This window comes from Zootoca vivipara, chromosome 2 (genome assembly GCF_965207765.1).
Source record: "Zootoca vivipara chromosome 2, rZooViv2.hap1.1, whole genome shotgun sequence".
In the NCBI taxonomy this organism is placed as follows: Eukaryota; Metazoa; Chordata; class Lepidosauria; order Squamata; family Lacertidae; genus Zootoca; species Zootoca vivipara.
In genome coordinates this window covers 20,389,844-20,406,098 of record NC_142584.1, presented here as the reverse complement: position 1 = coordinate 20,406,098, position 16,255 = coordinate 20,389,844, and the positions used below count along the sequence as shown (strand labels likewise).

General features: G+C 43.9%; 1 protein-coding gene and 1 long non-coding RNA gene across 2 annotated transcripts in view; one reads left to right on the top strand and one right to left on the bottom strand.

Moving 5' to 3' along the window:
- Positions 1–15,166, top strand: part of CACNG4 (calcium voltage-gated channel auxiliary subunit gamma 4) — an 80,820-nt gene extending 65,654 nt beyond the window's left edge. The window contains exons 3-4 of the mRNA XM_035104013.3: positions 7,682–7,822; positions 12,441–15,166. Of these exons, the coding sequence (XP_034959904.1) occupies positions 7,682–7,822; positions 12,441–12,982 (683 nt within the window). The 3' untranslated portion in view covers positions 12,983–15,166. The remainder of the gene's footprint in view (positions 1–7,681; positions 7,823–12,440) is intronic.
- LOC148686762 (uncharacterized) overlaps positions 1–16,255 on the bottom strand; it is a 178,026-nt gene that overhangs the window by 127,395 nt on the left and 34,376 nt on the right. The gene's annotated exons all lie outside the window — the stretch shown is intronic.

Sequence of the window (16,255 nt, the reverse complement as noted above, 5' to 3'; positions counted from 1 at the left end):
GGGAATAACATGCTGTGTCATAAAATTGAGGATATTGAGGTGAAGAGACATATAGCACACAGATCAGCAACCAGTTTGGCCTTGGGCCACTAGTCCTTATGAATGCTGAAAAATAGAACCATGTGCTTTCATTATGCTTTCAAATCACTCAAGAGTCTTCCAAATTCAAGATGAAAGAATAGGACAAAAGCGGAAAAATAACAAACTCTCCTGCCTGCAGATATCCTATTAAGTTCCACATGTTCCATTCAATAACTGCAGTAAGAACTGCCACTTAAGTACAACCAAAAAGATTATTCTTTTGAAACAGGGGGAAAAATACGTTTAGAAAATTAGAGATTCCCTAACTCTAATATTCTCTTTTTTCCCCCATGCCAGTTGATATAGTGCACATATTGCACAATGGGAGAACACTTGCCTTTCCTACAAAACATCCAGACTCAAGTCCAACTGATGCAAGGTCAGCTGAGAGTAAATTTTAATTTTAGTAATAGGAGCAAAAAGCTGCACCATCAAATAATCAAGTTTTGATATTTGCTAGAGAAAGATGGTAGTTTCTTCAGAAAGCTTAAAAGCAGTAAGATAAGAGGCATTAAAAGACTCATTTTCCTGTTCGTTTAAAGGTCTTCCAATGTCCTCTTTCATCCATCTACAAAACAATTCAAGATGAATCACAACTGCACGCCAAGCTGATTCTCTTTCCAGGCACACAATGGCCACCATAGATTCTAACAGATTATTCTCTTCAGTGTACTGGAACAGACATTCACTATGCGCAGTACCTAAAAGCAGCTAGTTCTGTACTGCAAAAAGGCAGGAGCAGGTCCTTTTAGTTTAGCTAGGCCACATATTAAAACAAAAATGGAATAATCAAAATACAGTTTTATGAAATAATTATTTTCTACAGCATAGTCATTCCACTATTATCTCTGAGGGCCAAACTGGGTGTGACATCTGTCTCACATACTTAAACATATGCCGCATAGTTTGATCTTTGTAGGCTTTTTATACACTGAATAGCTAAATGAGGGGAGGCAACCATGTTGTGGGGCAGAGAGGGGTTTAACCATTTGCTCCACTGTGTTCCGAATCAGAATGCTCCCACCCCATGGACTTGGCTATTTGTGATGGGAGAAGATCTCCTATTGGCCCTAGACCAGACTTAGTTCCCATCATCCCTGACCACTGGTCCTGTTAGCTAGGGATGATGGGAGTTGTAGTCCCAAAACATCTGGAGGGCCGAGTTTGCCTATGCCTGCCCTGAACACTGATCAGTGGATTTCAGTCTCCTTATAATGTCATACCTTGTGCCAGAAACCACCCGACTCATTACATCCCTGCCGGATTACTGAGGTCTTTAGAGGAGTCACTGTTGGGGAACCTCCACCCCCCCCCCCCATGGCTCAGATGCATGAATCATAGCTGTTCAGGTTTATGGAACTCCCTTCCAGCTGAGATCAAATAGCCCCTCTCCTCGCTGAACATCTCACACCTACTGAAGACTTATTTTATTGCAGCGGGCAGTATAACTGAATTCTAATGTTCTTGTTTTAACCGATTTTTATCTGTGGACTCAGCTACACTAGCTATGCTACAATGCTATAACTGCATTATAAGCATGCAACACCAGGTGGTGGCGTAGAACACAAAGAGGTGGTCCCCCCCCTTTTTTGTTATAACAGTTTAATTCGTGACTTATTTATAGTGGGGTTTTCCCTGAGTGTAGATCCAGCTGGTATTGTATTGAGTAACTCAAACACTTCTTGGGGGCAACTGCAATTAAATGCCATGTCGAAATCAACTAATAATGCTGGAATAATGCACAGGTGGAACATTCTTTCATTTTTATAAATCCATATTATTTGTAAAATGCTTGTTTCTATGAGTTAATAATTTACTATCCCTTTGGAGCTGTGCTGTTTCTTTGTATTTTTGTTCTTCCAGGTGCCGACCCTTTATGGTTTACATATATGATTCTTTGCTTTCTTTCTTTCTTTGCCCCCCCTTTTTTGGTTAACAAATCAATAAAATCTTAAGCAAAAATCAATCAATGCTTCTAGCTAAATAAAACCACCAGTGGCAGGTGGAGCTGTGGTTCGTATGTGCACAGGAGCATAAGGAAGATATATTCGTGCCCAAAATACATCTGGTGATGGGTTTGTTTCCAAACAAATGGCTCTCCATTCCCTTGCCTGCAGAAAGATTTAGCCAATGTTATTGCAATGTTGCACTGTGCTTATTAGACTGCAGCGTGATACCTGAAGGAGCCTGAGCAGAAGTGATGATAGTGGACACATCGTGGAGACTGAGGCCAAAAGCTTCTTTGTGGCATACAATGTGAAAAACTTTATGGAATAATTCAAAACATCAAAACTAACAAACTGGTCTCTGAAAGTCCTTAAATGAATCACTGTGCCAGACTTTACCCAGCGGAGAACAAGCTGTGAAGCTTCGTATAATCAGCAAATGTCCAATTCTGATGTCCAACTCTGAACTCTGCTGAATTCTGTAATTTCTTCATTAATCAATCTTTTTTCGAATAGATATAATATACATGCGAATGAAAAACACACTCTGGAACAGTGCTCATGCGATTACGTAGTCACAGTGACTACATAATCGCATGAGCACTGTTCCAGAGTGTTGTTTTTTTATTCACATGTATATTTATTCGAAAAAAAAGATTGGTTAATGAAGAAATAACATATCTTTCTACTTACGAGTGTTGAACTAATTGGCTGATGAAGAATTCAACGAAACAGTAGTTGTTCAGCAGAGTTCAGAGTTGGACATCAGAATCGTGTTGCTTTTGATATTTCTGACACATATTTCGCAACACAGGGGCTTGTTTGTTTACTGTTTGTGGTATACAGCAGGTGCAGCTACACTGAAAACAATCTTCTTTCAATTGTGACCAGCCTATCACCGGCTTTAAAGAGCGAGCCTCAGCAAGCCTTGATCGCTCATCTTGCCTTTTTTGTTGTAGCCTGGAAGCAGAGTGGAATGTGCAGCTGCCACATTCTGCCACAGATGTGTAATGTACACCATAAGCTTTATTTGGACATTTACTGGAGTGTGATTTGCACGCACACCCCATGTCAATTGCCATCAATACATACCAAAATATCTGCCCTGCAGCTGTTTTTAGAAGACGTTGGTCGGTAATATGCATCCCCCCCCCCATGCGTACACAAGCAAGAACTGCAAACCAGGATGGGGGGGACCCCAGTCGTGGTGGTTGTGGCCCTCATCATCCCCATGGAAAACTGGAGCATTTCAACTGCAGGCGCTATGGGTTGCTTGCAGAACAGGGACACAGCTCCGTGTTTCTGTACCCTCTTCCCAAGAGGCATAATGAATAAGTGATTCTAAAATGTTTGCAAGGAGGAGGAATGGAGGAGGAAGGGCTCTCTTTACATTTTCTGGTGTTTTGACATTTTATTACCAGTAAGGAGAAACATGTCAGTGCCACACATCTCAGTTACTTGTGAGCTGATGTAGACAGACTCAAAAGATTGAATTACTATAAGATTCAATCAAGATCAGGGTTCAGAATTTTACATCAGCGCTCACAAATCCTCTGTCCCCACTCACTCCTAGTACTTGGACACACTCCTGTTGCATCCTGGACTTTTATTTTTCTCATAATTATGTAGGTGCCGCACACAGAGTCACAACCAGAAAGCAATTACTACTGTTATTATATTTATTAAGTACCTAAAACCTCTAGGTGCTGCACAAAGATTAAAACAGTTAAACAGGATTGCCCGGAGGCTCACAATTCTGATTTCCATCTCTTGCACAAATGTTTTGACAGCCGTTATAATACTTCGGGGGCCCTTAACTCCATCCTTCAGGACAATTTCGATATGACAGGAATATTAAACATGGTTGAGCATCCCAACCGTTATTAGTAGTAGAAAGCAACGGTGTATCTCTCACACTATCCGTAGGAAGGTTTACCCCGGCCAATGCAATTGTCTAATACCACTGGTGATAAGAAAACCACAGCCCCAGCAGACTTGTTTCAAATGAAATCTCCACCACCGTTAATCCGTTTATGCAAGCGACACGTCGGGTATTTGCTTTGGGTCATGAATATGAGGCCTAAGGGTTCTCTGGTTGACAGACAACCTGATTATAATGCAATATTCAGACACAAAACCAACGTATAGCAGATCACCAGGCTGCTTCCTCTTAGGATGTTTGACCATTTACAATATTTAAATACAGCCATGCTGTATTTAGAAAATATATCACCTGTAGAATCTTAATTCTGGTGGCCCTTTGTAGATTTCAGTCTCTGTGTCCCTCACCATGGCAGGTGTAGCTAAATATCTATGATATCCCTTAACATGCATATCCCGCTGTGTTGCTACCAGAGGGTCAACAGAATTATCATTAGTATTATCATACACAGCAGTTGCCATCTTTCTACATAACGAACAAGGCATAAAATAGCCCTGTAGCCAAGCTAACCCAAGGCCATTTTCAGCCATTTTGTGGTACCCTTGGGCCTTGTGTGCCCAATACATTTCCACCCCCGTTGCAGAGCCAAGATATGAGTGTGGCTTAGCCTCCGGGTAGCTGTGCATCTTCCACTGATGTACTTCACCTGAAAACCAGTGAGCATTTACCGGGATAAGTACAGCTTGCCCTTCAGATAACACACACAAAGATTCCAATTGACAGCCATCTGTCTGGAATGCTTTGATGGTGTTTCCTGCTTGTCAGGGGGTTGGACTGGATGGCCCTTGTGGTCTCTTCCAACTCTATGATTCTATTATTCAATTGCCCCATGGTAAAATCCATGCAAAAGAACGCTGTGAAAAAGCGGCAGAATATCCTCAGGAGTATTGATCCCTCTTGTTATGGTCCCATTCCTAGGCTTGAGATATATTTTCTCTCATCCTTCAAAGGATGCTGTCTTGCCCTCTGCCACCTTTTCCTGTATCAGCAATCCTCACTGCAATTCATTCTCTCTCTCACCCGCACACAAATACATTCTCATTCTCCCTCCCTCCTTCTTTGCCTGTATCTTGACTCACTCCTCCTCTTCAGCCATCTCCATTTCCTTTTGCTTCCACCCTTTGAGCAGGTAAAGGTAAAGGACCCCTGGACAGTTAAATCCAGTCAAAGGCGACTAGGGGGCTGCGTCGCTCGTCTCGCTTTTCAGGCCGAGGGAGGCAGAGTTTGTCCACAGACAGTCTTCTGGGGTCATATGGCCAGCATGACTAAACCGCACACGGACGACAGTGACAAGTGCCAGAGTGCACCAAAATGCCTCCAAACACACGCACACTCCGTCCTCATGCTTCCACATCCTCCAACATGCCTCAGATGAAAACAGGGACATTTCTCACTCCCCTGCAACCGATGCCCCTCAACCTCCCATTCTTTGTGGTCCTGGTCCCCCCCTCCCACTGCCACCACAGAGCAATTTCCTATCAAAAGAAGGGTGAGTGTGCCACCAGTGCTTCACCAACGGGACACAGCACACATGCTCTCCACTGTCCTGACGAATAGAAAGGGGCAATATTCAATGCGAACTCACAAAGCATTTTTTAAAAATCAAGACTCCTGATGCTCCGCTTGTGAGGGATTCCCCGTTTCCCACCCCTCACTGCTTTAACAACAGAGGCTCTCCCTGTGCTTCTATACAAACGGGAGTAAACCTCCAGTGTCCAAATTGGACTTGACTCCAGGGTACCTCAGGGCTCTGCGTTCGAAACCTATTGCCACCAGTGGGGTCTCCCTCCCATGGATCCCTACTGCTACAATTTGCCTCTCCCTTAGGCAACTATGTGGCTCCCTAGGCTTCACTAACCAGCCCTTTGTATGACAGGAGAAAGAGCAAACAGTTTCCTCTTCCACAGGAAAGCTTTGTTCTCGCCTCTTAGTCACACCTCTGAAGGTACTGAGACACTGCCCGAGTCCACGAACGTTTAGACACATTTAACTTTATTATTTAACTTGAAAACATGGATTTCTCTGGCTCTTAAAAGTGCATATCTTCTTTTCATATAATACAGACTTGTTAATACATCTCCTGCATCTTGATAATAACGGTTATAACCTTTCTTCCCATCCACCCGAACCTAACCTCCTGCTCCCTCTCTAACCCTCCACTCCCCAACTGCCAACCCCCAACTGCCTTTCAACGGTTGTTCCCCCTTCATTTAGAATGCCGACTAGCTCCACCTCCCAGGGAACACCTGCCTATCATGGGAGGTTAACCCATGTTGAACCGGAATCATCATCAGGCACTATTCCGCCACATTGCTCCACTCCATTCCTCCTTCCTTCCTGCTAAGGGTGTTCCTGCCCCACAGAGCCAGCGTGTCATGTGGGGCTGGGCCTCAGCAGCAGCCTCCTCTCCTGCTCTTTGCCTGCTCTCTAGTAGCCGCTACAAGCTGCCCAAGGGAGGAGGCCAGCAGCAGTGGCCAAGGAGAGGCAACAAGGAGGTTCCCTCGCAGGGCCAGGTCATCCCCTTTACCAAGCTCAGCAGAGGAAAATAGGCATATTCCAGGATCAAATCCGAAGCTGGGACGGCTTTCATAATTCCAAGACTGCCCCTGGAAAATCAGGGCATTTGGAGGGTCTGTGCTTCTGTTGTGCAATTCACTGAGGCAGAAAGGATCTGGCCTTAAAAGTAAAACACCGAAATAAGAGACTGGATAGAATTATACAGGAGAGAACAAAACGAATCTGTGTAAGTATGGACCGTGCAACAACTGAGGAACAGGTGATCCCAGTTACGGTTCAGAAAGGAACTGGAGCAGGGGGGGGGGCGCACAAAATATGCACATGCACCAAATGCTCTTTTTGCATCTTCAAGCCCAAGGTGTTCTGGCTTTGTTACTTTTGCGGAGGAGATGAATAGAGAGGGTGCAGGGAGATTCCAGGACAGCTGTCATATAGTCAGCGAGCTTGATTATCTACATTCACATGTATCAAGTGGCAGCTCACAGTGCGTTTTTGCATTACCCAGTCAAAAAAATGCTCATACATTTTTCATGCCTCTTCCCTGCATTAATTTGTGGGTTATTCTTTATAACCTCTCTAGCTGGTAGCTTGCCAGAATATGTTTCCACACAAGGCAGCTTTGGAAAGCTGATTATGGTAATGACCCCAAATTTTCCGGCAGAAATGACAGAGCACATTAGAAAAACTAAAGGGGAGGCGCATTTGCCCTTGTGGAGACTCCCCGCTTGTTACCCTAGTCGTTCCCCTCAAAGGACCATGTTTATCCAAATACTGTATCAGACATAATTTCTGTTGATGCGTCTTCTGTGAATTCTTTCAACATCATTTCTAACGCTTCTTTTGCAGATTTGCCATTTGCAGCTTATTTTAAGGTAGTCAGTGTTTCAAGGTGTGTTTAATATCTTGTCTTTGGTTGCCTTGGCAATAAGTTTAAAGGGTGGGTTATGAATCTTAATTACAAATAAATGGTCCACAGGGATAGCTGTTAACATTTCCAATTGCCACAAAAGCTCCTCCTCCTCCTCTTCTTCTTCTTCTTCTTCTTCTTCTTCTTCTTCTTCTTCTTCTTCTTCTTCTCCTCCTCCTCCTCCTCCTCCTCCTCCTCCTCCTCCTCCTTCTTTTTTTGCTGTAAGGAAACAACAAGTTGATAAATCATCTCTTGTGCTTTTTCATTTCTCTCCTCCCCGGGTCTCAGGTATTGTCCGGGCCTCCAGCGTGTTTCCGATTCTAAGCACAGTATTACTGTTGCTGGGAGGGCTCTGCATCGGAGCTGGGAGGATTTATAGCAGCAAGAACAACATTATCCTCAGCGCTGGGATTCTTTTTGTTGCAGCAGGTAGGTCATCATTTATTCATTTTACTGATGAATCGCTTCCCACGGAACGCCTCAAAGCGAGTTAACAATAGAAGAAAGCACAATTTCTGTAGGCCAATGAAGATTAAAAGCTAGGAATAGAAATCTCCAGTTAAAAGGCTTGTTGGAAGAGGAAGGTATCCGATACATTCGAGAAAAGGCAATAAAGATGGTGCCTGTCTCATAAGTAATGGGAGGCGGGGGTCCAAAGGGCAGGTGTCACCACAATAAAAATCCTCTCCCTGTAGCAAAGGCTACCTGAGGAGATTGTATCTTCAGACAGCCCTTTCCTGCATCAGTTGGGTGATCAGCCCTCAGTGATTAGCTAGCTGGGTTTGTAGGGAGTGAGGGGATCATTTGGGTATCCTGGTCTCGAGCTGTATAAGGCTTTGCATACCATCACTAATGCACTGAATTCAGCCCAGGAGCTAACTGGCAGCAATTATTATTGTTGTTGTTGTTGTTGTTGTTGTTGTTGTTATACCCTGCCCATCTGACTGGGATGTCCCAACCACTCTGAGTGGCTTCCAGCACATACAAAAACATAATAAAACATTACACATTAAAAAAGCTTCCCATCTAAGGGTTGTCTGGTTGCTCATCTCCTTGACATCTGGTGGGAGGGCGTTCCACAGAGAGGGCGCCACAGCTGAGAAGGTCCTCTTCTTGGTTCCCTGTAACCTCATTTCTTGCAGTGCGGGAACCACCGGAAAGCCCTTGGAGCTAGAGCTCAGTATCAGGGCTGGATGACAGAGGTGGAGAAGCTCCTTCAGATATATGGGGCCAAAGCTGTTTAGGGCCTTAAAGGTCAGTGCCAACACTTTGAATTGTGCTTGGAAATGTACTGGAAGCCAACATAGGTCTTTCAGGACTGGTGTTATGTGGTCTCGGCAGCCGCTCCCAGTCACCAGTCTAGCTGCCGCATTCTGGATTAGTTGTAGTTTCTGGTTCACCTTCAAAGTTAGCCCCACATAGAGCGCATTGCAGTAGTCCAAGCGGAAGATAGCCAGGGCATGTACAACTCTGGCAAGACAGTGCACAGGTAGAGGCGTACCAGATGGAGCTTGAAGACAGCTGCCCTGGACACAGAATTGACCTGTGCCTCCATGGACAGCTGTGCGTCCAAAATGACCCCCAGACTGTGCATCTGGTCCTTCAGGGGCACAATTACTAGTCTTTCTGCAGTGGCATTGCATGGTGGTGATATTCTGCCCCGCTAACTGCATTCCCATGCAGAGTGCATTTCTGTAGTCCAACCTGAATCTTACCAGAACGTGGACCAAGGAGGACCTTAATTACATACAGTATTTTGTCTTCCTTTTAATCAAAGGTGTTGGAGAAGAGAATGCAGCGGAGAAGACCAATAACAAGTGTCTTGCAATTACTTACCTTCCCCCCCCCCTTCCCTATTTCTTCTTATTATTATGTGAGTCCCCAAGAGAATGGAGCATTCAGTGCAAGTCTCACTCTCTTTTGTCTTAACAAGCAGACCACCTCAGCTCCTCATTAGGAGAGCACTCAGAGATTAGAACATCTCCCGCTCGTGCTAGAAGTGACCCCAAATATCAGGGTGCTTATTATTCTAGGAACACATCACTAGATTTTTTCAGAGCACAGGACTTTTAACATACACCGCGTGGGTGTACGAGCTTCACCTCCAGTTGCCGGGGGCTTGAGAAATCTCCCTGGATAATTACGTAACAGCAGCGACTGACACACATAAAAGAGAGGATGTTATTCCTCACCGTCCCCAACAAGGTGCTTGTGCATCTGGGCTTGGCTGTCTTCTCCGTGATTTGCTGTGTGACACACTTTCCAAACGCAGCAGATGGGTCGCTGTTTATCAGACAATCTGACTGTGCCCGTTTCATGGATTTTCTTCACACGGTAGTATGGGCAGGGAGGGGTTGGGGGCTGCTTTCTGCATTTGTATTTACTATGGAAAGGCAGCACGTGTCTTTGCAAAGTTTCTACACTGAAACTTCCTCTCGGGGCCAAATTTCTATCCATCCTTCTCCAGCCCCAGGCCATGCTCTGACAGATGGAATAACAAGAATGCAGCTCTTGCAATATATGCAGAGAACGAAAGCAGCCAAGAGTTTCTCCTGTGCAAAAGCATCACCTTCTTCTCGAGAAGAACTTAAGAAGCACTTTAAACATCTGCTGTCTGCTGTGACAGATTTAAGATATAGGTTTCATTTGGGCAGCTCAATATCCCACAAGCCTGATAACACCAAGATTGCAGGTTTGATTCCCATACAGGGCCACTTGCTTCTTTTTGCAATGCAGGGGGCTGGACTGGATGGCCCTTGTGGTCCCTTCCAACTCTACAATTCTGTGATTCCACACTATCCTCGACCAACTTCTACACATCCTGCAGGCTCCTGCTCAGTCAAGTCAGGTGGGCAGTGGCTGGAGTTGCTGGACTACAACTCCCATTATCCCTAGCTAGCAGAACCACAGGGGTGATGAGAGTTGTAATCCAACAACAGCTGGGGACCCAAATTTGAGAAACACTGCCTTATAGCTTGGTCAGGCTACCTTTGAAGGTGAACCGGAAACTACAACTAATCCAGAATGCGGCAGCTAGACTGGTGACTGGGAGCGGCTGCCAAGACCACATAACACCAGTCTTGAAAGACCTACATTGGCTCCCAGTAGGTTTCCGAGCACAATTCAAAGTGTTGGTGCTGACCTTTAAAGCCCTAAGCAGCCTCGACCCAGTATACCTGAAGGAGCGTCTCCACCCCCATCATTCTACCCTGACGCTGAGGCCCAGCTCTGATAGCCTTCTGGCAGTTCCCTCACTGCGAAATATGAGGTTACAGGGAACCAGGCAGAGGGCCTTCTCAGTAGTGGCATCCACCCTGTGGAACACCCTCCCATCAGATGTCAACGGGGAAAACAACTACCAGACTTTTAAAAGACATCTGAAGGCAGCCCTGTTTAGGGAAGCTTTTAATATCTGAAGGACTATTATATTTTTATATTTTGTTGGAAGCCTCCTAGAGTGGCTGGGGAAACCCAGCCAGATGGGTGGGGTATAAATAATAATAAAATATCATTATCATCATCATCATCATCATCATCATCATCATCATCATCATCTAGTTCAAGGTATCAGTCAAGGTCCTCTTATGAAGTAGGCAGTAGGTCCTGGGGGTTGTGGGGGCAGCAGAAGTGGCAGCTCCCCAGCCTAGCCATTCCTCCTGAACTTTTGCAGTCATTTCCCTCCATTGTGGAACAGGTGTGCATGTGTCATATTCAGCCTGAGGTGCAATGCAGGCATAAAGCCAACTCTTAGGCACCAATTAGGCAATTGATTAGGCAGGACAAGGCTTACCTGGCTCCCCCATATTTTGTTCAAGTTGGCATTCCTGAATGTAGGGTGCTGTCCCATTTCCAGTGATACAGTGAGGCCGAACGGTTATGTGGAATTGGTGTGGGGGCCACACAGGAAGCTGCTGCATACTGAGTCAGAATGATTCTACCTAAGCTCAGTGTTGTCTACACTGACACACTGTGGCTCTCCAGGGTTTTTCAGGCGAGGAGTCTTTTCAAGCCCCCTGTAGATGTCAGGGACTGGGGCATTTTGCATGCAAAGCAGGTGCTCTACCGCTGAGCTGCAGCTCTTCCTCCTGGCCTACACCTTTGCCAGGGGTACCAAAACAAACCCAGCCAAAGATCCAGGAAAGACAGAGGCTCTCGGGCGATGTTTTGGGAACATCGCTGCTCTGAGGGACTATGGTGAAAGTGGGGAAGAAGAGGAAGGGACATAAAGGTCCTTTGCTGGATGTTGGAAGCATCTGGGTCACCGACTTAAGAGAAACAGCCCAGTAGGGGAATGTGGGAAGGTTCGCTTGCAAGATGAAATCCTTTCAGTGAGCGGGCAATGGATGGTTGGAGTAGATGCTGGCAGTGCAAGAATCAGCAGTGAAAAGACATGTGGAGTTCTCTGGAGGATGACTTGCAATGTGCTTGGGAGAAGGTGTAAGCTCGCTGAGTGAAAAGCTGTGTTCTACTGCCTTTATGTTTTGATTGCCGTATTTTTCCATGTATAACACGCCGTCGTGTATAAGACAACCCCCAGAGTTGTTGGGCTTTTGGGAGGGGAATTGCCGACAATCACTCACCTCGCAGAAGTAACCAATCGTCTGCCCGATCACCTGCCCAATTGCCACAGTAGCAGCCAATCGTCAGCAGGCCTTGCCACACAATCACCTGCCCAATCGCCGATGACAATCTCCTGCTCGCAGATGCCACAAATCGCCTGTCCCCCCTCTGTGTATAAGACGACCCCCAATTTTTAACATTTTAAAATTATAATAAAGTGTCTTATACATGAAAAAATACAGTGATTTTAGTGTGTATTTTGTGCTTTGGTTGTTTTTAATATGTATTTTGTGCTTTGTATGCTGTAACTTTGTGCTGAGACCTACGGGTATAGGGCGGTATACTACTACTACTAATAATAATAATAATATATTGCTTCACTCTGGTTAAATCGTATCCTTACCAACCCAAGGGCTTGCGATGAGGATAATTTCGTTATGGAGGTATTTGAGCTGGCTAATTTCCCTCTTTCTTTCTCCCTCTCCAGGATTAAGTAACATAATAGGAATCATTGTCTACATATCCAGCAATGCGGGTGATCCTAGTGACAAGCGGGATGAGGACAAAAAGAACCAATACAATTACGGCTGGTCTTTTTATTTTGGAGCCTTGTCTTTCATTGTGGCAGAAACAGTTGGCGTCCTGGCTGTGAACATCTATATTGAAAAGAACAAGGAGCTAAGGTTTAAGACCAAGAGGGAGTTCCTTAAGACCACTTCTTCTTCTTCCCCTTATGCCAGGATGCCAAGCTATAGGTACAGGAGAAGGCGGTCCAGATCTAGTTCTCGATCTACAGAGCCTTCTCCATCCAGGGATGTTTCGCCCGTTGGCCTGAAAATGGCAGGTTCCATTCCCATGAACGAAATCTCCATGTACACGCTCTCCAGGGAGCCCTTGAAGATCACCACGGCCGCAAGCTACAACATGGAGCAAGATGCGGGTTTTCTTCAAGTTCACAATTTCCTTCAAAAGGAATACAACGAAGGACTTCATATCAACATGGTCAACAGGAGAACAACGCCTGTTTGAAAAGGGGACTGTTTGCTTTTCTTAAAACTACAACGTGAAGCAAAATCCAGATCTTTTTATACGTGAAAAGCGTGTATTTTTTAAACAAAAGCTCTTGCATACCTCAAGAGAAAAATCATACAGAGAGGTTGAAGAGATGCTGAAATGACCTGAAGATACGGAACTATACATTTCTAGCTGATTTTTATAATAAGCTCTTTCAAAAAAACAAAATTTGTTTAAAGTTCTCAGTGTCACCAAAAGGGAAGGGAAAAAAATTAAAATCAGCAGCTTCTTTCCCTGCACTTTTGTAGTATGTGTAGTGTAAGTTGTGAAATGGAAAACATTTTAGCTATTGTAAGGTTCTAAATTTTTCAGTGTGGGCTTTCCCCCCCCCCCCATAATGCTGTTTCTTTGTATAAACCCAGAACAATCACAAACGCTGCCTAGTGCTCCTGTTTCCTTTAAACTGACAAAAGAGGGATTCCCCACCCCCACCCGCGCGCACACTCTCTCTCCTGGGGGGGGGGAGGCAGGGTACCGGAAACCAGCGTGAGCTGTGAAACTCTAGCATATCATTTTTGCTCTGGACAGCTTCAAACATTGCAGAACTCTTGACAGGGAACCAAGTAACACAAAAGTCATTTTGAATCACAGTTCTGCTAATGAGCCGGGGGGGGGGGGGGGAGAGAATAGTCCGGGTTCTTAATTAAGCTGTTTCTCGCAGTATAAAATCCCTGTGGAGAGTGAGATTTGCCTGAAATTGGCCTGGTAAGGTGAACTTTGTTTCCCTTACCTCTCCCCCTGCCCACTAGACTGTTAAAACACCCTTTTGGATTTTGTACAACTTTTTGGCCTATTCACACTTGAGTAAATATTAGTTCTTAGATGAGGAAGCTCTTTTTAAAATTATTATTAATAATAATACTGTGCATCGCCCACCCCATCCGTTAATACACACGTGGCTGAAACAGATGGCTACCTAAACCCAGCTTCACAAACAAGCAGGCACAGGAGAATGGAACTAGAACCCCATGCCTATCCAGTCCTTTCTAGGGTCTTTGGCAGATAAGTTTCCTCCGGCTCAGCTTCCTAAAATTCTCAGCTGTTAACATATTGAATCATGCAACAAGGCATCTAGCATCATTGAGCAGTAGCCCCACTTCAGTCATCAGTGAAGTGCTTAGAGAGCGCAATCAGGAAACCCTCTCGGAAATTACATCAGTGGCTTAACACAGACTAGTACCACTGCAGCTTTATTGAGGGAAAGTAGAATCTTCCCCATTCAGTTACTAGGCTCCCATGCAAGGCCTTTTGAGATCACCCTCGAATCCTTTTGTGCTGAGTTCTGTTTCCACTTTGTAGTAATATAAGCTGACTCAGAATGAGGCAGTTTTAGAAACATTCACAGAGCTATGCTTGTTTTTTCTATATTGAGCTACTTTGACAGCTCAGAGATGCCTTTTTAAAAAATAAAAAATATGAAATAAACTATGACTGAAATGAATGTCAGGGTGGTGGTGCATCTGAAGAGCATAAAAATGCCCCACCAGATCAGGCCAAGGTCTGTTGACTTTAGCGTTCTGTTTATCACCGGCCGGCAATGCCAAAATTAAGGCACAATGAAGCTATCCCATGTTGCTAGTCCTCAGCACTTAATAAATCAGAGAGGTTTCTTGCCTCTGACCATGGAGATTCCATCTAAATATCATAGCTAAAAGTCATTGATAAGACTGATCTGCCATGAATTTATCTAATCCTTTAAAAACGAAAGCCATCTAAACGAGTCGCTGATACCGTATTTTCTAGAAAAGGATTCCCTGTGTCAATTTTCCTGTCTGTCAAGAAGTGCTCTCTCTTGTCTGTCCTTATCTATTTTCATGTTTAAAACAAAAAGTAAAAAAAGTCTCTTTGCAGGAGGGGAGAAGTAGGTTTCATGATTTGTTAAAAATGCTAGAGATCTGTTTGTATACATGTCTATGCTTTCAAATTATAAATTATTACTTTCTTTGGGAGGCTTCTCTAAAAAATTAAATAAGGCTTATGATAAGGGTAGACGAGTACGTACAGAAGCAATTTGTGTCACTCGTGTGTCATACTTAAGTGCTTACTATTTTATACCTCTTCTAGTCATTGTATTTTCAAGTGCGAGTTCCCTGAATTTCCCCACCCCCATTGTGTTAATAAACTAACAAGTAGAATTTAGTCCTCATTTGTATTTGCTGTAATTACAGTATCCATGTTTATAGATATGATTCCCTTTCCAAGCAAGAGACTGATGTAAGGTTGTCTTTCTAAAGTTTTTCTGCATTGAAATGAAAACTGACAGTGTGAAATTCAATGGATTTTTTTCTTAAAGAAAAGAAAGAAATATACAAAACATATCCTGCCAGTGGGAGTTTTTATATTAATGTTTTTAGTAGAATCTGCAAAATCGCATACATACACACACATGTATGTGTGTGTGTGTATCTGTCCCATTTCTTTTTCTCTATTGTCTAGCGAAAATCTTGCCCGGGTACTCCAGAATTCATTTGTTGACCACTGTGTGTCTAACATGAGCAGTTATTTGTCTATGCTGTGGTTATTATTTATTGCATTTTTGAACTGCCCTTCCTCAAACAGAGACCAGAGCGATGTGCCTCACAAGAGAATCAACAAATCAACAAGAGAATCAACAAAATTACATCAGTGATCAAAACAGATGCAAAACTAAAATACTCATAGAGTAAGACACAGGGTAGTAGAAAACTAAGTTTTACTTACAGCAGACCCACTGAAATTAATAAACATGACTATGCCCATTAATATATGTGAGTAAAATTTAGCTGAACACCACCGATACTTCACAATGCTGTTCAGGGCAAATATTACCATACCAGACTGAAGTGACATGGGTGAATAGCTGACATCTAAATCCCAACAACCAAAAAGATCCTTCCAGTAGCACCTTAAGACCAACTAAGTTTGTCATTGGTATGAGCTTTTGTGTGCATGCACACTTCTTCAGATACATAACCTTATTACATTCAAAAGATTTCAATCCTAAATATCGCTCAAGATGTCATGAGATGCAACACACCCCAAACTGTCATTGCCTGATTTCCTTTTACTAGGAGGTCATTCAAATGATCAGAGGAATGTGTGTTTTTTTCCCAAATGGAGCAATTCTCAAAAGTTCCCAAAGTTTGAACCAACGCCAATGTTCCTGGCTAAATGCTATTGAGTTGGAATTTTGGAAGACACAAAAGATTTGGCAGGTGCATTCTTCCCTTTGGTGAGAAATTGTACAAT